General features: G+C 48.4%; 1 protein-coding gene across 2 annotated transcripts in view; it reads left to right on the forward strand.

Annotated features, from left to right (window-relative positions):
- LOC118209938 (CD166 antigen homolog) overlaps positions 1 to 23,565 on the forward strand; it is a 56,017-nt gene extending 32,452 nt beyond the window's left edge. Inside the window, exons 2-16 of one of the 2 annotated variants that reach the window (XM_035385667.1) lie at positions 5,684 to 5,787; positions 6,820 to 7,033; positions 8,751 to 8,815; positions 10,762 to 10,849; positions 10,991 to 11,164; positions 12,120 to 12,244; positions 12,388 to 12,517; positions 13,479 to 13,591; positions 13,830 to 13,956; positions 14,493 to 14,614; positions 16,535 to 16,664; positions 18,675 to 18,710; positions 19,358 to 19,472; positions 21,299 to 21,433; positions 22,051 to 23,565. In XM_035385667.1, the coding sequence (XP_035241558.1) occupies positions 5,684 to 5,787; positions 6,820 to 7,033; positions 8,751 to 8,815; positions 10,762 to 10,849; positions 10,991 to 11,164; positions 12,120 to 12,244; positions 12,388 to 12,517; positions 13,479 to 13,591; positions 13,830 to 13,956; positions 14,493 to 14,614; positions 16,535 to 16,664; positions 18,675 to 18,710; positions 19,358 to 19,472; positions 21,299 to 21,401 (1,646 nt within the window). In that variant the 3' untranslated portion in view covers positions 21,402 to 21,433; positions 22,051 to 23,565. The remainder of the gene's footprint in view (positions 1 to 5,683; positions 5,788 to 6,819; positions 7,034 to 8,750; positions 8,816 to 10,761; positions 10,850 to 10,990; positions 11,165 to 12,119; positions 12,245 to 12,387; positions 12,518 to 13,478; positions 13,592 to 13,829; positions 13,957 to 14,492; positions 14,615 to 16,534; positions 16,665 to 18,674; positions 18,711 to 19,357; positions 19,473 to 21,298; positions 21,434 to 22,050) is intronic. The other variant, XM_035385668.1, reaches the window with a different exon arrangement.
- Positions 23,566 to 24,235: the final 670 nt, after the last annotated feature.

Here is a 24,235-nt window from a genome sequence, read left to right on the forward strand (position 1 = left end):
CCTCTGCTTTTCCTGTTTCCATATTTTTCTGCTCACATTTGTTAGTCCATCTCTAACGCCCCCCGGTCACTTTGAGACTGCAGACTTGCACGGGTGTCCTCAAACAAGAGGCGGCCAACTGTTCCTTTCACTGCAGCGGTCAGGAAGCTGGGATTCGCAGTCATTATGTGGAAGATGCACTAGTCAGACCACCTACACTGATAGGCTGCTTGTGATCAGCTGACCAGAAGATAAAGTACGGATTACCCTGCCGAATGAAACCCTCCCTCCACAGGGGAGGCTGTGGATCTTTACACACGGTCCTGGACCTATTTACCACTGTGTGATCAAGACTCCACTGCCACCCAGTAGCCCACTGGAGGGTAAATAACTTGCTCACTTCAGGTGCTCTTCATTGTCAATGTGGAAGTTCATATATTGAGCCAAACCTAAAAGTATGTGTAGTATAATTGCTTGGGAATTTTAACTCAGAGGTTACAGGCTCAAGGTTCACTGCCACTGTACCCTTGGGAAAGGTACTTATCCTGAATTGCTTCTGTAAATATCCAGCTCTATAAATAGACGGTATGTAAAAGTCTGGATAACAGCATTCACTGAGTAAATAATGTAATTTATAACTTAATTCCATCCTCGGTTTCTGGTTTCATGTAGAAACTGGCTCAGAGTACGTGCTCTCTATTCTTAATCCTGCAATTTAAAAAATTTGTTTTTGTGTTTTTCCTAGCAATTTGCAATGCAATTTTGTGTTGGGTACTTTGTTCAGAGAAAATGCACTTAATGCCATTCCAAGCCATTACCAGCGTTACAGACAGCTTGATTAATTCCATCAAAAATCCCACTTATAGTTTGCGGCTCGTTCTGCCTAATTGATTTAAGGTGCATATTATTAAGATGCTTACTGAGTCTGACATGGGTTGCAAGCTGCACAATAGCGTTCTTTCTTCTGGGGCTTTTCTGTGTGAGTTACTGTTTGAAAAGGAATGAAGAACTCTGGAGTTATTGCCGGATCTGGTGTGAGAGCAGCTTCGTGTTTCCAGACAATCGTGTAAATGAGTGAGCGTGCGCAACACGGAGTTAGTCTCTGCCTGAGCATGTTTTCTGGGTACTGCGACGGTAAAGTTCAGATAATTCAATTATCACCCCGACCTACTTAGAACGCCGTACATCGCTGTGATCACGAGTCCCTGTGGAATAGCAGTTTTTTTCCCCCCGCTGCTCAATAAGTTAAGACTTGCTTTTGATCACTTAATTACGAGTTATCTAGCTTAAAACCAACACCTGGTGCCGTGGCGCTCTTGGAATAGCGATATAAATCCTTAAACCATGGAAATGAGCAGTGTTTATTGAGTTCCACTGACACAGCCACTTAATGAAATATGACCAGGTCTTTGTTTGAACTGAATGAAAATGGCGTGCGCAGGTCATGGAACTCAGTGAAGGGAAACGCTCCTCCCCCCATGTTGAATTGCTTCTGGCCATCCCATAATGATATGGTTGGTTGCGCTTACAGGTGGTTACAGGCCGGCAGAGTAATATGCAGTCCTGGGTTTGAACACTATGTACGAGGGTGGATGGCACTGCACTACGGTGGTCGCTATTTCTGGCACAGAAACTTTCAAACTTTGCTGCACGTCCCCTTCCATTGAAAACAAGACTAAAGCAGGCATGAACACGATGAAAGACCCTTCACAGGGACGAATGAGCGAGGGAAGCCATTTTCCCAGTCCGAATGTCTTGAAGCCTCCCCTCAGACGGAAAGCACCGTTTCGCAACGCGGCTGAAACCTCCGGGAGAGAGAGAAGTGCTTACACACAGGGAGCGTGAGAGCAGTCAACTTAATATATAAAAAGTTTAATAATAAACAACAAAACAATCAAAAAAAAAGCTTCTCCTTTTGCCTGGGGTAAAAATAATTAACTATAACGACAAAGGAAAAATTAACTGAAACCACGGGACAGCAGCTTTTAGGCCTGGTTCTCTTTCAGTGTTCAGCTTTGTCAGCCTTGCTCTGTGTGTGTGTGTGTGCGTGTGTGAGTGTGCGTGTGCGTGCGTGTGTGTGTGTGGTGTGTGTGTGTGTGTGTGTGTGTGGTGTGTGTGTGTGTGTGCGTGCGTGGGTGTGTGTGTGTGCGTGTGCGTGCGTGCGTGCGTGCGTGCGTGGGGAAGCCCCGGTCTCAGTCTAACACCTGGGCTGATTTGCCAGTCCAGCCCAGGTGCATGTGCCTGCTCTGTGACTGGGTGTGGCTCCAGCCCACCGCAGCGGTTTACCTGGCTTTCTATGCACAGCAGTCATTGTGCTCCTGTTTAGTTTTAACTCACAATAAACATGTTTCATGACTCCGGTGTGACTTCGCTTTTTAATAGACTCAATAGATTTGACGGAATGCTGACTGCGGTTGTCCACAGACTGAACCCAGAGGCCAATATCTTAAAGTCCGTTGGGGTTCAATAAGTTATTTCGGAGCCGTGACAGCAGGTTTTGACTAAGTATCGATGCGGCCCCCCTCACTCCCGTCGAAACACAAACAAAAGATGTGTGGAAACGGAGGAATTCTTTAAAGACGATCAATATTCTTTCTCAATGCTGTAATCTGCTGTAAAGGTTTGTGGCTGATTTGACAATGAAGTCAGAACAGAGGTTGCCAGATTAGCAGGAGTCACAGAGTTAGGAGCTCTGCTGGAGCTGTGCCGATCCTTGCTTTCCGCTACGGGGCGACCAGAATCACCGCGTTAAGCGAAACGCGCCCATCTCCGGTTCGGCAGAGACGTTTTGCCTTTTTAAAAAAAAACCCGTGACCGCGCGCCGTGCCGCGTTTCGCAGAAAGCAGCACGGGGCAGATCGTGTAGTTTAACCCCCGCCTCCACGCAAAGCCGCGGGGCGCTCTCTCTCTCTCCGGAGCGAGCTCTGCACACTTTGCCTATTCAAAGACAGGCCATTTGAATCCGGAATATTAGCATGCGATTCAAATCACGATAGCTGACCGTAGACAGACAGACCGGAGATGTCTGCCTTTGCGATATCGGGCATAAAAAAAACAAATTCTCAATAAGTGATGGCAATAACGAAACGTTTCTCTCGGCCGCCTCGGGTCTGAGTATTAGTCTGACATGTTTTCAGTCCCTATTGCCATTGGGTAGTCTTCCTGAATTAGGATTCCACCATGCTAAAATGCTTAGAGTGCAAAACAGGGGATTTGCGCAATTTCTTTTGATGAAATGAAGACTGTTCGGCTTGTAAGGAGGTTGAATGGGGAAAGCACTTCTGTGAGCGTTCGCGGTTTTGTACTGACTTGCACATGTCGGTAGCAGTACAAGTTACACGCTGTGCAGTGTGATCTCTTCTAATCAGAACAGACCCATTTTGAGCTGGCGGTTGTCAAGGCAGCCTGTTAGCTAGATTTGTGTGAACGCTCAGTCATATTAAATGCCAATACTTGGGCACAGTTGAAGACCATAGAAATACCATTGATTGAGAGGGAGAACAATTGCCACAGGCTGGACACTGCGGCAGTCCTCGCAAGCAGATCGCACGCAGTGTAAGTGGCATTTTACATTCTAAGGGTGTGGCCTTCCGTGAGGGCACGTTGTGCCACACAGGCATTTATTCTCAGTGATCTGCTACTCAGATAAAAATAAGGTATACACATCCATTGTGTGTCCTGCCCCTCCCCCCTTCCCAAAGCTAATGCTTGCTCTGTCATTAGCAAACCGCTGTCATTACTCTTTCTGTGCCGCTGAAATGGATGGCTTGTTAACAGGATCCAGTTGCAACTGCCTTTTTATCTGATGTTGTGCTCTCCCCGCCCCCCCCCCCCCCCACTTGGGAAATAGCAGCTGCCTTCCAGGTGATAGCACGTTGTCATAGCAATCTGCACCTGGCCAGGTAGCAGATGGCGGCCGGTGTTTGCTTTGCTCGCCGAAAAAAACACATTCGGTTTCCATTCGCGAGGCCAGCGGCGCCTCTCTCACACGGCCCGGCCCCGCCACCGTCTCCGCTGAGCGCCTCCATCGAGCCTCATTACCCGGAAATGAGACTCGGATGCAGAGCGCCTCGCCCGGGCGGTGATGCATATGCTTTAATATGTTTCTATTAAGCCGGTGCATCATTTGGAAAACGCGGGAGACGTGCACAATCAAACACTCGAACCTTCGGCTGGTGAGCCGCACTAAAATGAAACAATGCAAGTCACATTTTTACATTTTACGTGTTTTTGTTGTTTTTTTTGTTTTTGTTTTTTTACCCTCCGCAGGAAGGAAAAGAGGTGATATCGAAAAGCTTTGATGAATCCCTTGTTCCCACTCCTGTCATCTTTATGTTTTTTAATTAACTCCTTTCTTGCAGAATGGAAGCCGTTCGCTGGTTTCTCTGCTTTAATGGGAAAAAAATGTCAAGTTTAGAGTTTAGAGGCGATTGACTGTGCTGTTGCTGTTGCCCAGGGTCCAGAGCTCGAGTCTCCCTGCGATTTGTGGGAGCTGCCTGCCAGCCTGTTGCAGACAGGAACGCAGAGGCACATTTTAAACAGGGAGCAAATTAGCGAATTACACCCGGCAGCCATTCGTCCGGTGATCTCGAACGCGACGGATTTCCAGCAGACCCCGTCCTCCTGTCGTTGTGGGTGTACGCAGGTTGCATTATGCTAACTCATCCTCCTCCCTGCTGCTGCTGCGTGATTGATGACAGTTGCTAGCAGGAACGCATTGTGCACACCAGCTGCCAATATGAAGAAGCTAGTCTATTTTCTTTATTAGAGAACTTAACCTTTTTCTTCCATTTCACACCGACGTAGTCCTGAATTCTACTGGAATTAGTTCTTTGTCTTATAAATAAAAGGCAGTTTTTTTTTTGCTACAGCAATCACCGAAGGAAGAAAAAAAAAAACGTTTTGCGAGTCGAGATTAAGGACGTATTCTGAATAAGTCCAGAACTTTGTCAGAGTGCCGCCGCTCCTGCAGTTCTGGCGTCTCTTCGTAGCCGAACGGCAGACGGGTCAGGTTCCGTGCAGGCAGGTACGCTGTTTATTCAGCAGGCTCTCTCCTGAATGTTTAATGCCGGCTAAAGCGCTAGTTCTCGGCGGCGGCTGAATGGGTTCCTGTGACTGCGGCGGCGGCGGCGCTGCTAATTGGGTCGGGCGGCCCTGGCCCCGGGTTCGCGTTCGGCGTGGCGGGTTTCGGCGCGCCGCGGTAGAGCGGCTCCCGGACGGCCGCCAGCCGACTGCGTCAGCTGCGCAGTCGTCCAGCGCAGTGACTGCGCAGCTCACGCAGCTGCTGCAGACGGTCAGCAGGTGCGCAGTTGACCGTCTCACCTGGTGGACTGCAGGGTGAAAAGGAAGTGTTCACTGTGCTGCATAAGAAGTGCATTGTAGTCTGCACTGTCCCAGACTGACTGTGCACTCTGTGCTGCATAAGAAGTGCATTGTAGTCTGCACTGTCCCAGACTGACTGTGCACTCTGTGCTGCATAAGAAGTGCATTGTAGTCTGCACTGTCCCAGACTGACTGTGCACTCTGTGCTGCATAAGAAGTGCATTGTAGTCTGCACTGTACTGGTCTGACTGAGGACATTACCTCAAAGCGACAGGCCTACAGATACCACTAGGGTATTCCAGATCAGGAATCAAAAGGATAAATGAGGGGCTACAAAGATGTTAAAAGCATTAAAATTCTTTTGCCTTTTGCTTTCTTTGCAGCGAGCAGTTTGGAGACCATGGTAGGCCTCTACGGGGAGACCATCGAGGTGCCGTGCAACAACGGGGCTTCGATTGCGGCCAACCTGTTCGTCAAATGGAAATACGTGAGTCTCGCCCTTCCGCCCCCTCGCCCCGCTCCGCGCGTGACACCCCCCGCCGAGCGAGCTTTAATGACTCACAGAGGTTCTGCAGTCGTTACAGGTGCCCGAAACATGGCATTACTCTTCCTGCGGAAGATACCCTCTCCCGCGTAAGCCTGTTTCCTGTTTGTCGCGGTCTCTGTGTGGGGAAACCCAACGCAGACTACAGGTCCCTGTTTACGATCCACCCTGCTGAACCTACGTTGCAGCGGGCCCACGCATATTTACGGTAGCACTACATCAAAAGCTGTCTCGCACCTATGTACAGTCACAACACTACGGTGTGTATATATATATATATCAGAGTGACTTTGGACAGGCGTGACCACACTGTGCCAGTGTTATGCAATCACGGCTTGTTATGTAATGCGTATTGTGCAGCAGACACATAAGCAGGTAGGGACGTAATCCACGCCGGCTGTCAGGCTTCAGAAACTGCAGAGGCCCATATTTAACCACATACTGCCAGTGTCTCCCTCAGGTACTAGGAAAACAAATGTGAAACAAATGCGTTATGCTACAGAAGCAATTTTCCCTTCGGCTGACGATAAACATTAAGCCATGCATTCGTATTACCTGTTTAATTATAAGGCGCCGAGTACGAGGCCAAAATATTCTTTAGTGTCAAGCCATTTTCTTTCATCCACACTTTTGAAAAAGAAAAAAAAAGTGTCTTGTCGCTAAAACCTTGGGGGTTTTTTTTTTTTTTTACATTTCATTTTCATGTTCACAGACTCAGACGGTCGTAAAACTTTGAAAAGAGACGTAATTAGTTTTACGGAGAACCACCCGTTTTTTTCTGTCTGTTGTCATACATCACTTTAGGGATAGTGGCGCTCTCGGTTATGTTTTTTTTCCGGAAGCGTTGCAGCGCGGTACGCCGCTATTCATTTTCGCACGGCTTGCGGGGAAACATCGCTCAGGATAATGAGGCTGCGGAGCCGCTCTCTCGCGCGCCGGCGCGTTTTAACGCCTCTGTCGTTTAACGTGGCGCAGGACAAGGACGACGGCACCCCCGGCGACCTGCTCATCAAGAAGAAGGACTCGGCGTCCATCCTGGCCACCGACGGGTACCAGGACCGGGTGAACATCTCGGAGAGCTACGGCCTGCTCATCGCCGAGGCCAACCTGGGCGACCAGAAGACCTTCACCTGCATGGTGGTGACCGAGTCGGACGTCCTGACGTACCCCGTCAGCCTGCTGGTGCACAGTGAGTACCGCCGCTCGGCAGCGCGGAGCCTCGTCTCCAGGGGCGGAGCCCCCGACCCCCGCGGCTCAGCTTGAGCTCGAGGGGCGCGTGATCCACCGCGAAAAAAACCCGAAAAAGGAAGGTCGCTAAGAAACCCGCGGCCGTCCAGGCAGCGTGTTCAGCTGCGGCGGTGTTCAGCTGCGGCGGTAGTCCACGCTGCTGGTCGCCCCAGTCCCAAATCGCATCGCGTATGCTGACTGCGGACGATAGGCATAGAAGGAATTTTTTTACTGTCGGTGCGTTTACATGCACAGTTGATATTGATCTATATTAATAGCTCGATTTGGCCAAAGGTGAGATTTAATTGGATTATTGTCGTTGTCCCAATATACATGGCTCGGAAAGAATCTATTTATTGACCGGAGGTGTGTCTGACGAAGGCTTCTTATAAATCCTGCTTCCTCCAATTTTGTCGCAGCTTTTTTGAATAGTTCGCCATTCCGCGTTTTTCTTCCATCCATGTATTTTAGGATATTTAACTCCTTTAGTTGCGATAGCATGAAGTTGGTCTCCTTGTCCGTCCAGAAATGTGTTTTTTTTCACCATGATACTAGGGAGGGCAAAACGGAGCTTTAGAATGTCGCCAGCAGTGTATGCGCGTGAGCTCAACAATGCATTTCTCACAGAAAAGGTCATTTGTTGCCTTTTTTTTAGTTCATTATAGTGGTGATAGAAGTGACAATAATTAAGTGGTGCTGTGCTGTTAGCCTTTATTGATCGCCGTACAAGGTTAATGTGAAGTAGCTAGCACAATCGGACAGCACTAACCCATAAAAATGTACTTTGAATGGTACTTGCTCAATCGAACGGTAAATGTGAAAAACATTTGATTATAGTCAGCGGCACCAAAATTTTCTGTCACACCCTCAATAAACGGCAAAAGTCCCAGTAGAAGATTGAATTAAATCTTTTAAAGTTATATATTTTCTGAAACGTTATTGATTCCGCTTGGCCACAGTAGTTGCTATGTAAACTACGGAACATGCGCAGAACCATATTTTGGCCTATTGAAGCATATACATGCCGTAGTAAATTGACCCCCAACCGCAATATCTAGGTATGTTAGTCCGACATTGAAAAATTCGAATTAGTTCGATTTCAGTCGGACTACGATGTTTACATGATTTTTAAAAGTCCAGTTTTAGCCGGGCTAATACAATGAATCGGCTTTTTCCAGCATCACGTAAGCCCACGGCGTGTCGTAGCGCGGGCAGAGTGCGTGTAATCGGCGATAGCTCTGGATAGCTCTGCTGAGTGTAGTGTGGCTCTGTTAGCAGAGACTGCGCTGACTGCGCTGCGCTGCCGGGCTCAGCTAAACAACGCCATGGCCCTTAGCACGCTTTGAGGAGGAAGTGCGAGTCAAAGTTAAACTTTTATATCAGACCGCTCAGCCCTTTCATGCGTGTGTGTGTGTGTGTGTTTGCGCTCGTGTGTCTGTGTGTTTGTGTGCGTACACTCCCCCTCAGGAATTCAACGATCGTCAGTGATACGGAACTGCTAGCGCCTCTTGCATGAGACAGCTTTGTGATTTTTTTTTTTTTTTTTTTTGAAGGGGCCTCCTTCGCACACGAAATGAATGATGAGTTTCTCCAAAGAAGGCACCGGAAAGTAATGCCTGAAAGAGAGCTTCGTGTTTACTTCTTAACTCACTGCGTTCGTCCCTCTTCTCCTCCCCCAGAGAAACCGGCGCCTCCGACAATCACAGACAAAGCAGAGGACCTGGAGAATGGGAAACTAACCACGGTGGGTTGAATGTAGAGTTTAATGAACTGATGTTTGCATTCAAGGCACAAGTACTTCCTGAAAGCGTTTTTCCTTTTTCTCCCCCTCAGTGCAGCGTCTCCACTGTAGGGTAGTGCACAAAAGCCTGGATTGCAGCCACTGCTCACAATCTGATCCCTTTGATATATTTCATTCTGCAAATTGTTTCTGCCATCGATTAATTCAGTCCTTACTGTTTTAATAATGTCAAACACTTGCCATTCAGTGTGAGAAGAAAGAAAAGCAAGACATCATGCTTGACATGGACAGACTACAATGAAATTTCCTTATCTCTTTTGAAAGAAATATGGGACATTTACATATAATAATAATTATTATTATTTTATGTATACTGACATGCTGTCGGTCTCTAAATATTCCTTTTTTTGTGACCACGTCCGTTCTGACGGGTTGCAGGCTGTCTGGGCTTCCATCAGGGAGCCTTGGGAAGGGGGGGGGGCAGAATTCGGCACGAACTCCTGCCAAGTCCGGTCACACTCAACAGCACCTTTAGAGTCCCCGGAGAACAGAAGAAGAACAGCCATCCCCCCCCCCCTCCTCCCCCCCTCCCCCCCCGCCTGTAGCTTTGATCTGCTCTCTGCGACCGCTTGTCATCCTCCAGCAGAACACAACCCCCCCCCTCCCCCCCCCCTCTGGAAAGGTCACGGCCTAGCGTAGCGTCCGCCACCGATCCGGTGGAGAAGGAGGAATTCTGGCACGGCCCAAACCGCGTGACAGCCGGCCCGGGAGATAAGGGGGTTCCAGCGCCCCCCACGGGCCGGTGACAGACGCCGAAGAGAGTTTCATTTCACTTATTTATTTGACTTTTTCTCTCTCTCCTATTGTGTTGTTATTCCTCGGGAGGCTCTTGCGCGTGGCGGAGCCTCCTCAGGCTGTAGTTTAAATATCCCGTGATTGATCGCGGCGCCCCCCTCTGGCGGCGAACCCTCGCTTCGGGTTTATATCACTCCGGTCCCTCGCTGCGTTCTCCTTCCGCCGTCAGACGCGGGATGGGATTTTTTGGAGTTCGCCTCGGCAACGCCTTGCCGCGCTCCGCCACGCTTCGGGGGCCCCATGATGCATTGCGCCGCGCGCCTCGGCTCCCTCCCTGCCCGAGCGCCGGAGCCCTTGTTGTTTTCCTCCTCTCCCGCGCTTCGAGCGCTCGGTCCCGTCCTGCCGACGCCGCCGGGAAGGGCTCGCGCGGGTTTTTAATCTGCCCGCGAGCGCCCCGCGTAATCCTGTCAGGCTGTTATTAACGCGGGCCCCGGCTTTTTACTTTAATAGAGTTTTTTTTTGCGCGCTCGTTTTTCTCCGGGCTCGGAAAGTAGCGTTAGCGACCGCGACGGCGCGTTTCGCGGAGAGACGTCTTACGCTCGAGCGGTAAGGCTCCTAAGAGTCCAGCGTAGGTGTTATATTAAGAGTTCTGAAGCTCAGGAGCGAAGGTGTCTGTCAGAAGCTATCACTCTCAAGAGAATCCAAGTGAAGTTGAGGGCGAGGTGGTGGGGGGGGAGGGAGGAGGGGGGAAGGGGGGGGAGGGGGAGGGGGTGGTTTCCTGTAAATCTGAGTTAAATTCCTTTCTAGGCCTGAAAAGATCTTCACTCAGACACGCTATGCAGGATCAACATGGCGCGGACTGTGACAAAAGCCACACTCCATGTGCCATGGATCTCACAGCTGAGTGCATAGAGTCTCTCTATCCTCCAGAAGTTGCACCCGGGAGGGCGATCGAGTAAACTAACGGCACGTACTGTGCTGTCATCAAGCGAACGGTTTCTCTCTCCGGTGAAATCAATTAGTTGATGCGATGCCCATTAGCGTCTTTATGGCTTTACAACAAAAGCGGTTTATGTTTGCGGCGTTCCATAGATTGCAGTGCAGATGGTCATGATGGTTGTGGTTTTTTTGTTTGTTTGTTGTCTCCTCCACAGCTAGGGAAGTGCATCGCGAAAGACGCCAATCCAGCCGCCAACGTCACATGGTTGCGAAACGGCAAGCCTTTGGCCGACGATGGCAAAGGTGAGTTATTCCTTCTTTTTTTTTTTCCCCACAAGCTTCGGTCGCGACAGGTTTTAGGTTAAAGGTTACCTAGCATAAGCGGTTAGCTAATTATTCATCGACCGAAAAAAAGGTCGTCTCACATTGTAAACTCGCTCGCAGCGATCGTGATCACGTCGACCGTGGAGGTGGACCAGGAGACCGGCCTCTCGACCACCGCCTCCGAGCTGCGGTACACCGCCTCCAGGGAGGACATGGACGCCAAATTCGCCTGCAGCGCCCAGCACAGCCTGGGCCCGGACCAGGAGTCTGCCGCCGTCAGCTTCTCCATCCACTGTGAGTGACCCCCCCCCCCCCCCCCCCCCTTCCCGCCAGGGCCCCCACCGCACGCACCCTCCCCGGGGCCGGGCCTGTGACAGACCGCCGTATCGATCGCCCGCTCACTTTAGGCGGCGGCGGCAGCGGCGGTGGCAATGCCTTTCACGGCGAGATTGATCACTGTTTTGTTTCTTAAGTACTGAAAAAGAGCCAGACTGCCGCAAGTCTTTATTCATCTCTCCCCCCTACGCCCCCCCCCCCTCACCACACCCCGCCCTTTCTGTATATTGACAAACGGGTGTCACCGTTTTAATCCGACGGCTTCTAGACGGCACGGGCGGTTGGTTTCTAATGCGCTGAAACCGTAGCGACGGACGAGTGTGTCTGGCGGTTTCGGCGGGTAATTCAGAGCCCCGGCGGTGGCGGGACGGACGGACGGACGGATGGCGGCGGCAACGGCGGCGGCGGTGTCCCTCGCTTTAAGTAGCCCTTGAAATGTGTCATATCGAAAATGTGAAGGGGGGAGGGGGTGCTGTCTGAGTCGTGTCCAGCGAAATGTGGGTAATTTAATTCGTCTGGAGTAGTACTTACCCAGGGTTGAAGGCGGCCGTGTGGCTCGCCGCGAGGTGCAGAGGCAATATGACTCGCTCCACTGCCGCCTTCAAAGAGCTGGGGGGATTGGGGGGGGGGGGGGGGGCACTACAGGAAATAACTTGAGAAAGGAAGTGAGAAAGCCGAGGGGGACTCGCGCGGCACATGAGGAAGGAATCGGGGGGGAAAAGAAGTGATTCAAACGGCAGGGCCCAGTTTCAGAATGAACGCCTCTCTCTGTCTCTGTCTCTGTCTCTGTCTCTGTCTCTGTCTCTGTCTCTGTCTCTGTCTCTGTCTCTTTCTCTCTCTCTCTCTCTGTCTCTCTCTCTCTCATTCTCTCTCTCTGTCTCTCTCTCTCTCTCGCGTGGCTCTCACCCCACAGATCCCACGGAGAAGGTCAGCCTGCAGGTGCTCTCCCAGGGGCCCCTGAAGGAGGGGGACAACGTGACCCTCAAGTGCAAGGGCGACGGAAACCCTCCCCCCGCCAGCTACGACTTCTACATCAAGGCAAGTGCACCCCCCCCCGCGCTCTTCTCCAAGTAGTTTAACCCAATGGAGTGTTGCATGAGCGCGAGCCGTACCATCTGTATGAGGGGGGGGAAGGTGTGTGTGTTTCCTTCCTTTCAGTGCGTTTTTGCTCTCGCTGACAGGGCCAGAAGGTGACGGTGGAGTCGGACACGCACACGCTGGTGGGCGTGACGCGCGAGAGCACCGGCGAATACAAGTGCTCCCCCGTCGGCGACAGCGCGGTGGTGGCCTCTGAGAACATCACCGTCAACTGTGAGGCCACGCCCCTCTTTCATATTTACCTGTAAACGCCGTAAACGATTTATGAAAAATGCCTTTTTTTTTTTTGCTTGGCTTCTAAACGATAGTCGTGAGGATGAACGAATCGCGTATTTTCAAGTCCGTTCTGCGTAATTTGCGCCGTCCTGAGATGATCAGACTCGGATGAGGGAGTTTTTCCACTTCAGATGCTTCTCAGTCTTGTGCTTTGTCACATGGACTAACGGGGGAGTGTTACATGTTTGGAATTCAAATCTTTTGACCTTTTTTTCCCCCCCCATTACAATACCAGTCATTTTCTTACATTCGTTTCATTAACATCGGTGTTGATATTGATTTCAGTTTAGCCCCCGGAGTTCGTAATAAAAATAACATTTATCTTCAAGGCGAAGGAAGAGAAGGGGAGCGATCACGGACAGTGACATGCTCATTTTTATTGGCCCATTGCTGGAGGATATTTGAAAGCGCAGATAAGCGAGGGTTATGGCCCATACTTAATTACTCTTTCTGAGGGCGCGCAGTGATCAAAAGACTCAAACGAGAGGCGAGCGTGTTTCCCGACAGTTAGCCGTCCGCGGAGCTCATTTCGCACCGGTGAATCGCGTAGCGTTTAAATGCATAACGGCGCTTCCGCTATTATCGCAGAGCGAAGTAACAGCCGCCGCAAGAACAATTAAAACAAAAAACGGTGTAGAAAGGCGCAGAGGGGGCCGAGAGGGCAAGCCGAAACTACAGCGTGGGGAGGGAGGGGGGAAAAAAGACTGATGATAAAGACTGTGATCTCTCAGTCACCCATGCGGCACGAAAGAGTGAATCTCTTTCCTGAAAGCAGAAGTGTTTTAATGGATTTCATAAGCAGGATAAATGAGGCACATGCTAACTGTCTGCAGCCAGCTGAAAAAAAAGGCCTTTGAAAAGACCTTCTAACGATTTCTAAAATTATTTTCCTTTTCAGTCCTGGACGTCAGTCTCAGCCTCTCGGGAACGATCGTTAAAAAGGTCGGGGAGAACGTGGCGGTGGAGGTGGAGAAGAACGCGTCCGGCGACGTCACGGTTACCTGGACAAAGGTGAGAGCGCCGGCTTTCTAAAGGCCAGGTGCGGGGAGCGAGTTTAAATACATTCATTTTTTATTCCGTTTTCAAACTTGAAGTACCGCAGTTAAAATGGCCGTTGTTTTGTAATGCGACGGGGGGGGGGGGGGGGGATGAAAGTCATTCAACTGTAAATAGCGCTTGTTCGCTGCTTGTTCCTCGCTGTGGAAACTGCACAATGGTGGCGTCTGAACAGGCAGCCTTGCTTTCACAGGACGGTGAAAATCTGGAGAAGCAGCCCAGGTTTGACAGGCTGAAGTATGCAGACTCTGGGAGCTATGCGTGCCAGTTCTCCATGGCCGGGCTCACACAAAGACGCTCCTTCACACTGGTCGTCGAAGGTACACATCTTTTGTGTTTGTTTGTTTTTTTTGAAGGTGCACGCAATTGTCGTGTTTATAATTGTTGAAGAGATTCGTCAGGTTCCAGGTGTGTTTGCGCTCGATGAAAGAATTTTTTTTTTTTAAATCTCTGGCTGTTCTTTGTTGGCAAATGCCAGTTATCTTTGTTCTGGTTTTGTTGAAATAAAATCACTTTTTTTATTGTTTTGGCATTTGTTTGGTATTGTTTGTTTGAAGGTAAATGCACATTATTTTACCATTTTGAAAAAAAAAAAAAACAGAAGTCAGTGTTGTCATTTTTAATTGATTGCTTAAACTTTTTTCTTGTTTGTGTGTCTATTGTTCTTTTCAAAATGGTGGTTGAATGCAGGAAATACACTAGCGGTACCTCTGTTCAGTTTGAGAACCAAAAAGCAGCCTGGGGCCAGTAAGCAGTGTTCTGCGCATATACCAGGGTCACGGCTAGGCCGCGTAGGTCCGCAGTTTTGGGGCTGGGCTGTCAATCGCTGACAAAATCCCGCCCCCCTCCCAAACAGGTGTGCCGGTGATCAAGAGGCTGGACAAAAAGAGGGGCGACGACGGCAAACACAAGGTCCTGATCTGCGAGGCGGAGGGGGCCCCGAAACCCAGCGTCCTGTGGAGCATCAACGGCACTTCCGTGAGTTTGGGGATCCGCCCACAGGACACGCCTACCCGTGTCCGCGCGGAATACAGTCTTGGCATGTTCCTTCACGGTCTTCTCTACCGTAAAGCAGGCTATTTCCAGAGCTTTCCGCCCATGCGTGGAGATCAGCAGAGCCCGTACAATCGCCGGTGTCTTACGCAAGGCCCCAGCTCCGTTGCCGGAGGCGCGTGATTGGCCTGCCCGGAGCGATCGGCCGTTGCCTGTTGCCGAGCGATTGAGACAGGACCCCGTTCGGCTGCCTTGCGGACCGCCTGCGAGCCGCGCGGTTCTGCTGTCGAGAGGGCGGGAAGCCGTGCGCGCGCGACGAGGCGCCGGGGAATTTTGGGTCAGGAGCCGTTGTGGTATTCACAAAGAAAGGCTGGCAGACGGGGGGGGGGGGTTGGGGCACCTTCCTTATCGCGCACTGCCCTGCCGCTGTCACAGAAGAGCCCGGCCCACTCCCCGGGTGTGCCTGTGGAGAGCTCGGTTTATAGGGGCCCCACTAGGACAGCAGGGAAAGCTTAACAGTTGGCCGTTCATGTAGGGAATGATTCCACAGGCCCAGCCCTGTAGTCTGCGTTGTTTTATGGTCCTTTTTTAATGGAAGGTAAAAGACAGGCATTTATTTTAAAGGGGTCAGTCTTCATTCAAGGTTTTTTTTTTCCATCTGGTTTAAGAAAACCCATTGAACTGGAGCTGTGTCTCTCAGGCTCCAGCGCTGAATGCAGTGGCTCGGTCCTGCGAAGGCCGAGGCCAAGCCACCTCTTACCGAGGGAGAGCATTGGTGTTGAAGTGCCTCTGGCAGCATAGACACCTCAGCATACAATGAGCCCAGATAAGCCGACATCGGAGGAGTTGGGAGTTATATACAAGCTGTCGTCTGTGTGTGCGTGTGTGCCTGTGCCTGTGTGTGTGTGTGTGTGTGTGTGTGTGTAAATGGTAATGGTAAATGGACTGCATTTATATAGCGCTTTTATCCAAAGCGCTTTACAATTGGTGCCTATCATTCACCGGAGCAGTTAGGGGTTAGGTGTCTTGCTCAGGGACACTTCGACACGCCCAGGGCGGGGATCGAACCGGCAACCCTCCGACTGCCAGACAACCGCTCTTACCTCATGTCGCCCCTGTGTGTGTGTGTGTGTGTGTGTGTGTGTGCGTGTGTGTGTGCGTGTGTGTGCACGTACGTGGAAACCCTAGACTGTTGGTTTTCCCATTTGTCCTGAACAGAAAGTGCTGTAAGACCAGCCAGTCAGCCACAGAGTCACATGATTAAACTTCCAGATTTAAGAGTGATGATTTTCTTTTCTCTGCCAAACTTCCTTCTTTGAGCATCTCCAAAGCAAAACAGTTCCAAATTAAAAAGCAAAGAAGGAGAAATATGAAAATGGTTGTAGTCAAACATCGCCGTAGTAACAACGTTTTGCTGTGCCTGAAGTTCAGCTCATGCAAATGGCCACAGCCCCTCAAGCACAGAGGAGTGTTTTTTTCCATCACCGTTGGGTGTGGGTGTGGTGAGCAGGTGGCTCGACAACAGCGAGCTACTCCAAAGCTGCTCAGGTGGTGTTCAGCACCCTCTTGTGGTGATAAGTGGAACTTATTTTGTGTAATGAAGTGTTTCCCCAGGGGGGAGGTAATAAATTAATATTTATTCTCTCCACATAAACAGTCGAGAGTTATTGCTGAAAGGTTTTGACTAGATACTCTAATAATAATCTGGAAGCACTCGGATATAAATTATTTAAACAAACAAAGTTGCTGCGATGGCTCCCATTTTCCGAAGGCAACACCCAGAAACTATTATCATTAGCACTAGAGATCCTTCCGTTCCATTCCGACATCACGGCGACTGTGCTGACTGTGCCGCGCCGTCGCTGCGGTAACCATAACGACCGCGTCTCTCTGAAACGTCCGCAGGAGGAGAGCCCCTACGTCAACGGCAAGATCATTCACAAGATCATCATGGTGCCCACGGCAAACCTCACGGTGTCCTGCACGGTCTCTAATGACCTGGGCCAAGATGTGAAGGTTATAAATGTGTCCTCCTGTAAGTAGCACCCCCGCTCCCCGCCCCCCGCCCCCCAACCCCCAACCCCCAAGCCGCTCGCTCGCTCGCTCACTCACTCACTCACTCACACCGCCTGATACTGACAACTAATCCAGCCCTGGTCTCACTGCCAGCAGCTCTGAACTGCCCACAGGACACGGAGCAATAAGCAGCCATACTTGAAGTCTCGCCAATACCGCTCTATATATTTATTTACTTATGCGCGTATACGCAAACACAGAGAACTGTGCGACAGTAGACAATTGGCATTTTTCTTGCACGGAATTCACCGAGCAGTGCCTAAATCGTAAAGAGCCGTTGTATCAGTCGACCGCGTGTTCTCTGAGTAAGATAAAAAAATTTAAGAAAAAAACAGCTGCAAAGCTCCAGGGAATGGGACTGACGCTCAGAGCTGCTGGGATAAGACGTGACCCTCTGATCAAACTGACCAACCCAGCGCGGCGCTGCGTGTGCTGCAGCCCCCTCTCTAATTAGAGCCGGGTGCAGCGCACGCGCTCCTGACGTTCTCCTGACGAGCGTTTAACGAGCTCCGGACGAGCGTCCGACGTTCTCCTGACGAGCGTTTAACGAGCTCCGGACGAGCGTCCGACGTTCTCCTGACGAGCGTTTAACGAGCTCCTGACGAGCGTCTGACGGGCGTCCGACGAGCTGGTGATGTCACGCACGTGATGACGCCCTGCGCAGGGGCTGGTGATAAATCGGGTGGCACGCAAGAAACAAGAACGTGTTGATTAATGAGCGCTTGGCTCGCAACCACTGTAGTCTGCCATATGCAAAGAGAGGTGATGAAGTTCACAATGTTCTTTGCTTCTTTTTTTTTTTTTCTTTTTTTTCGGAATCCATTTCTACACATTTCACTCGTTTCTATTTCTGGGGTGTTTGTCTGTGTCGGGGTGCTGGGCTCTGTCCCTTTTCCCTCCTGCCTCTTGGGGATTAATTTGCACGCATTTGTTTCACTGGAAAATCTTTTTGCGAATATCACTTTTTAAAAAGTACCGTCACTCGGGAGTGGCATGATCGTCGTCGGCTGAGGCAGCATGTCGGTGCAGGGCTGTGGGCTCAGGGCAGTTTCTAGAACATTATGAGAATTGTTTGTCACTGTAATGCAATTGTAAAACATGTAGACCAACTCATCTCTTGCCAGTCCCATATTAATCCAATATGTATCGAGTAGGTTTCAGGCATACAGAAAGTATTGAGTTAAAAAAAACAAAACAAGTCTTTAGGTGCAAGTCTGACCCCGTGTAGGCTGACCAGTGATGTTAGTGCATTATAAGAATTAGAAACTATTCAAGGAAGTCCAAAATGATTTACTTTTAAGAAGAATACATTTTAAACGATGGTTAGTAATATGTATATATTGTATTTATCGATTATAGGTGGAAGAAATACAATACACAAGATCACACTTAATAGCAAATATGGAAAAACTCTCCGGTTGAATTGTACAATTGGATCAATCTGGTTCTGAATTGAATTGAAAGTCACAGATGTACCGTAACGGTTGTGGTCTTTAAATTACCCACAGCACGTTGCTATAAGTTCACAGAGTTGGTTTGCAGTGGTCACGGTCATAACCGTCTTCCATGAGCCACGATAGGGAGTCTGTATTTAATGACAACACTGATTAAAATAACATAAACACAGGTAATGGCTCAATGATTTTACAACAATCAGAGGTATGTACAGTACAGATATATCCTGTACTGTCCTTAAATTTGTTTTGTTTACACTAGTAGATCAAGAAGAAAACAGCATAAAAATGTACAACTGCACATCATTTGCTTTTTGCTTATCCATTAGTATATGCCATAAGGACACACTAAAACCGGGCCAGACAGTGTTAATCTCTCACGGTACGTTTATTAAGCCTTGCAGACGTGGGCTTCCAGGTGCCAGATTGCACTTTCACCACAGTCACAGAAATGACGTTGCATGTGCGTTTCCTTTCTGTATCGGACGTTAATTTTATTTTATATCTGATTGCAGTATTTAAGGAGGAGGAAAAAATTATGGAAAGACAAGGTAAGTTGCTTTTTAATTTTTAATTTTAATTTTTTTTTAAGGCGATGAGGTACCGGATGAACTGGGAAGTCTACCTGATAGCTGGGGGGGAAAAAAAAAAACTAGAAAAAGCGATAAACTAATCTTGTTGCCGGCAGCCGTGATGAAATAGTGTTTCAAAGACATGAAGCTTTTGAGAGAGGAGTTTTAATCTCCTCATTGTGGCGCAGTCGCCAGACAGCAGTGAGGTGGCGGAACCCGTCCCCAGACCTCAGCGCTGTAGTTTTAAAGGTTTTTGAGTGCAAAGGAGGGTAATGACGACACCCAGTCGAGCAGCCCGACACCTTGACAAACCTGCTCTCATCACCAAACATTTTCAGCCCATTCCTTCATTGCTCAGCTATGGGGAAACGAGTGCAACAGAAATGCATCATAACCTTTTTTTTTTTTTATTTATTTTTTTTTTTAACTTTATGGCTAGAGGATCTATGGCAGCCGTTTACTGAAGAGCAGATTTTCTTTTTTCCTTAATGTCTTTGGTGCAGTGAGGCTGGGTTCAGTATGCTCACAGTAACGGACTGGCAGATCGAAGCGGCGCTAGTCTGCGAGCCGCGCAGTGTGTTTTAGCGAACGTCGCTCACGTCTTCCTGTTCCTTTCGCTGTTCCAGACCAGACGGACGACTCGGGGGACCAGGCCAAGCTGATCGTGGGGATTGTGGTGGGCTTGCTCCTGGCTGCGCTGGTTGTGGGGCTGGCGTACTGGATATACATGAAGAAATCCAAGTAAGACCCCTAACCCTGCCACACCCCACCCTACCCCACCCCCAGGCGCTGACACACAGCTCGTGATGCGGTACTCCATCACGGGCTGTCAGTTGGCCGGTCCAGCTAATGTATCAGTTCCCAGTGGTAAATGGGAAATGGACTGCATTTATATAGCGCTTTTATCCAAAGCGCGTTACAATTGATGTCTCTCATTCACCCATTCACACACACACTCACACACCAACGGTGAAAGGCTGCCATGCAAGGTACCAGTCAGCTCGTTGGGAGCAATTAGGGGTTAGGTGTCTTGCTCAGGGACACTTCGACACGCCCAGGGCGGGGGATCGAACCGGCAACCCTCCGACTACCAGACAACTGCTCTTACCTCCTGAGCTATGTCACCCCCAGTGCAGCCGACGGAGCTGTCGGACGGCTCTAAACATTCAGTTGGCCGTTTGATATTGGGAGAAGAGAGATAACTGAGGCTAAAAATTGGTTGAAAGCCATCAGGCACCGGCTTTAAATAGGGGGCGTATGTACCAGACGGGTGCTAGACGAAATGCCTGGCTCCTCATGCCATTGCTTAATGACAGTTTGGCACTGAGCACAAACAACCCCTGCTTGGACACAGGAGACAACGCAGAGGGATACATAACCAGACGGACAGGTCTGGCCATCATGGATAGCTGCGCGTAGAGAATTAAATTGCTAAAAGTTTGCGGTTGCTAGCAATGTACATTCTCTCCCTTGTGCATTGCGGCTCCGTGTTTATGAAGCATTGATAATGTGATATTACGCTAACGCTGAAGCTTTAAGTAGCTACCCGCACCTCCCCAAGAACGCGGCTCAGAATGCATTGAGAGCGCAACGCAACAATTGCTCTTGTATGGAGCCGCGTCGGAGCGGTAAATTGCTCTCATTTTCACAGCAGGGAACAGTGGGCTAAACCTTTTGAGGCACCTGTTTTGCTCTTCTCTCCCCATTTCAGTACAGAGGTTGAAAGGCAAGTCACTCTCCGTGCTCCTCAAAAACATTAGCAAACACACATTTTAAAAGGTTTAATGCAAAAACAACAGTCGGAAAGGTCTCCGTACCACCATTATGTAATTCTAGTCCATCTACCGCGGTGGTTTCACAAAATCAACCCATTTACTCTGTCAGCCCTGGCACATATTCAATACGGACGTGGCCGATTTCACCCTCCTCTCCCGTTGCTAAGGCACTGCTTTGCAGAAATGTCACCACCTTCCTTGTGTTTATTCAAATCACTTTGGCAGATAAAGTAAAAAAAAATTAAACGGAATAAAAAGCTAAATGGAAAAACGTCCGTTCAATTTTTTTTCCCCCCGCGCATTGTGTTGTGTTGTGTGCAGATGTCAGCTTCGTTTACATAAAACACATTTTATTTTTCTGGCTTTCGCCTGATAAGAAAAAGAGATCCTTTTTGGCTGCCTGTCTGTGGCACGCTGAAAACCAACAGGAAGTGCCTGGGGTGTGGAGAGGGGTGAGCGGTCGGCACCGGGTGGAGACGGAAGCTTCCGTGTGAAACACCTTTTTAAAAGTTCATCCCACTGCGTTCTGAATTTGCGTCCTATGGTCCGATAACGTCTGCCCAAACAGAATAGACTTTATATTCAAATGTTTCAGTCCACAGATATACACATATGACGCACAAATCGGATGCCCTATGTTGCAACACGAGGCAGATTAACAATAAGACAGAATAATAAGACCAAGCGCAACTGTCGATTCCCTTGCAAGGTGCCTGTGAGATTGCCGTGTCACAGATGGAGAAGCACAGCGCTGTTGTGGTTAAATGCTAAACGAACGCGAACCCATTTCAGACAGGGAAGCTGGAAGACGGGAGAGAAGGAGGCCGGGACCTCGGAGGAGAGCAAGAAGCTGGAGGAGAAGCTGGAGGAGAACAACCACAAGGCGGAGGTGTGAAGAAGCGGAGGGGCGTTTTAGGGACGAGGAAGGTGAGGCTCTAACCCCCGCTTCGCCTTCACAGTCGCCTGAAAAATGTCCAGTGTGGATGCAGAGATTTATGGGTAATGAACGACCATGTAACCAAACATTATTACATAAGATGCACATAGGAACTAACGTGGAACAGAGTTGTTGTGCGATAATGCACCGTTATATTCTTGGTAAGTGTTACGGAACTCGGAATCATAGGTTACAGTTAAGGAACAGACTGTAACAGGACATTATTACACATTTAGTCACAGTGATACGATGTGGCAAACAGTTATTCACACATGCGGGCAGCTTCTGAACAGTTGGTGTGGTTTTGGCGATTGCCCAGCCTTATATTTTGTTAAAAATACTGTAATTATTGTAGGACTAGCCAAGCAGAAACTAATGGGAAAAAAGTTGTATGATTGGGCTACGTGAACTTTTAAAATGGCACAATTTGTACCATATCAAATCAAATGTTTCAGCTGGGCCGACCTCTTAATACATTACCTGAAAATTGCTTTGTAAAGCTGTGGATATTAGTCATTGAACATTTTTTTTTCTTTTTCTCTGAAAGGACACTTGAAATATTGAAATACACCAAATATTAACCTCAGGTTATTTCTTCTCATTCCAGGGAAGAAGCAGTAATAAGAGGCCATAGTGCATTCACATGCTGTTTGAGAGAAGAAGAAAAAAAAAAAAGAAAAAACAAATCAAAAGGAGACATCGGAGCCTTTTTTCTTGAACATAGACGACATCCATCAGGCTTTTTAGTGTGCAACTTTGACCAGCAGATATTTTTCTCCCGAAAACCTGAGATGTACATAATTACTCTCCCACGATCACGAAAAAAGAAAAAAAAAAACGAAAGAATGTGTTGTATGTGGATTTTTATTTTGCTGAGTGTGCACTGAAGACTGCTTTTTCCTCCTTTTTGTTGTTCCTGGTGAATGCGCTTTCGTACTCGGTGAAGTAGGTTTCTGGTATATTTTTTTTCCATGGTATTTTTTTTTTCTTTTTCTTCTTCATCTTTTGGGTAAAATGTCAATTCACTGTTCACTTACTTAGGCCTATATTATAAATACACATAGCTGGTGGTTTCATGGGCAAGTTTGGTGCATTTCCTGTGCTCTCTAGCAGGACGGCCGTACCACAAGGACTAATTGGACTATTCTGGGAAGGACCTATGCTTGTTTATTGTGAATCTGTGGGTTTTGCTTGAAGATGCTTCACTGCTGTTACTTCACTACACCTCAAGAGTTCATTTTTTGCGTTTGCCGTTTTTCATTTGAAATGCCCTTTCGGCGTTGAGTCGTTTGGTTTAAGAGTGGAGTACAGCATCTAGGATTTGTTTTCCAAAATAAAAAATGATTGGGAGTTTTTAAGTGCGAGCCGAATTGCCACAACACCCTCTTTATTTGGTTTGCCAAAATCTTTGGGGAAGTTACGCTGCTTAGTCTCATGTATCTGTTCTCTCGTCCCTTCACAACAATGAGTAATATTTCATCACGCGCAGAAGAAGTCAATATACAAAATAAACAGTGCATTGGATTTCATTTTGTCTGTTTACCTCTCTGGTATCCTTGCCTGGTTGGTGTGGGACCGCTCCTGTTGGGCGGCTGCACTGTTAAAATGGGCGTGCATCCACTGTAGCTGGAGGTGATTTACTGTACCTGTAAATATGGCTGATTCAGATGCTTTCCCCCCTGTTTATACTGTACAAGACATGTTAGCTGTGCCTTTGGCGTTAGATAGGTTTAGTCAATTTTGCCTTCATTCCTTTACAAAGTTTATCATTTCAGCTGTTTGAGAAGGTAGTGTACAGTAGATCAACTCATTCATTTAGAATATTGTATGGTGTTATGTGAGCCAGTTTCTTTTGGTTTTGTTTTTTCTTCATTTTTGATTGATTGAAGGACGTTACACATAAGGTGCAGGAGGGTACTGGGGAAGCATTGGCATTGTAGCGTTGATTTTTAATTTTTTCTTTTTACTTGTTAGTTGATTAAATCCATCAGGTCAGCAGTGAAACCAAAGAGGGTGAAGTGAGAAGGCCATATAAGTATTGTAAATACTGACTTTTGTTTTTGTACTTTTGTTTAAAATAAAATGTACATTTTGAAGAAAACAATAAACTCCTGAAAATACAGTTCTTTGAATGGCTGCTTTGGATCATTTCTTTACGGTGTTTCTGGGAAATGTGTGTCCGCGAGAGACTCCATTTCAATCGCCATGTTCTGTAAATGGTAATGTTCCTCATAAATAATATAACATTAGGAAAGGTACTTAGATTACCTGAGCAATAGGAAGGCAAATGTTAGCATTCCAAATATTACCACTGCATTGTATCAGACTATCAACCTCCAAGTTTAACAAACTGAAGTAAAGAAACTTGAGCCTCAACTAATGCTCAGCCAAGCATGAAAAAGCATATTTAATTGCCTAAAAAAGACTGACATTTTACGCCAACACAAAGTCGGTAAAATATGGTCTAAAATCTAGCAGTGCCCATATACATGCACTCCTCATGGGTCTGCTAGCTTACTGGTCGGTATACTTGTACACCGCTGAGTTCATGGGTCCCTAGTGACGCTAAATATGTAGCCACCAAATGAGATCTCTAAAGCATACTCCCCCCCCCGTCCAAGTTGTCAAACTGAATATGGCAGCGATGAGAATCATAATCTTCAAAAGATTTGAGCAGGAGCCCCGAATTCCTCGAAATGGCAGGACTGTGACATCGTAAATTCCAGGAAGTCAACCCCAGCACAGCATTGCTGTGTGCATAGGGCTTTTGAGGGGAATCATTGCACAGTGTA

The sequence above is a fragment of the Anguilla anguilla genome, chromosome 12 (assembly GCF_013347855.1).
Source record: "Anguilla anguilla isolate fAngAng1 chromosome 12, fAngAng1.pri, whole genome shotgun sequence".
Classification (NCBI taxonomy): Eukaryota; Metazoa; Chordata; class Actinopteri; order Anguilliformes; family Anguillidae; genus Anguilla; species Anguilla anguilla.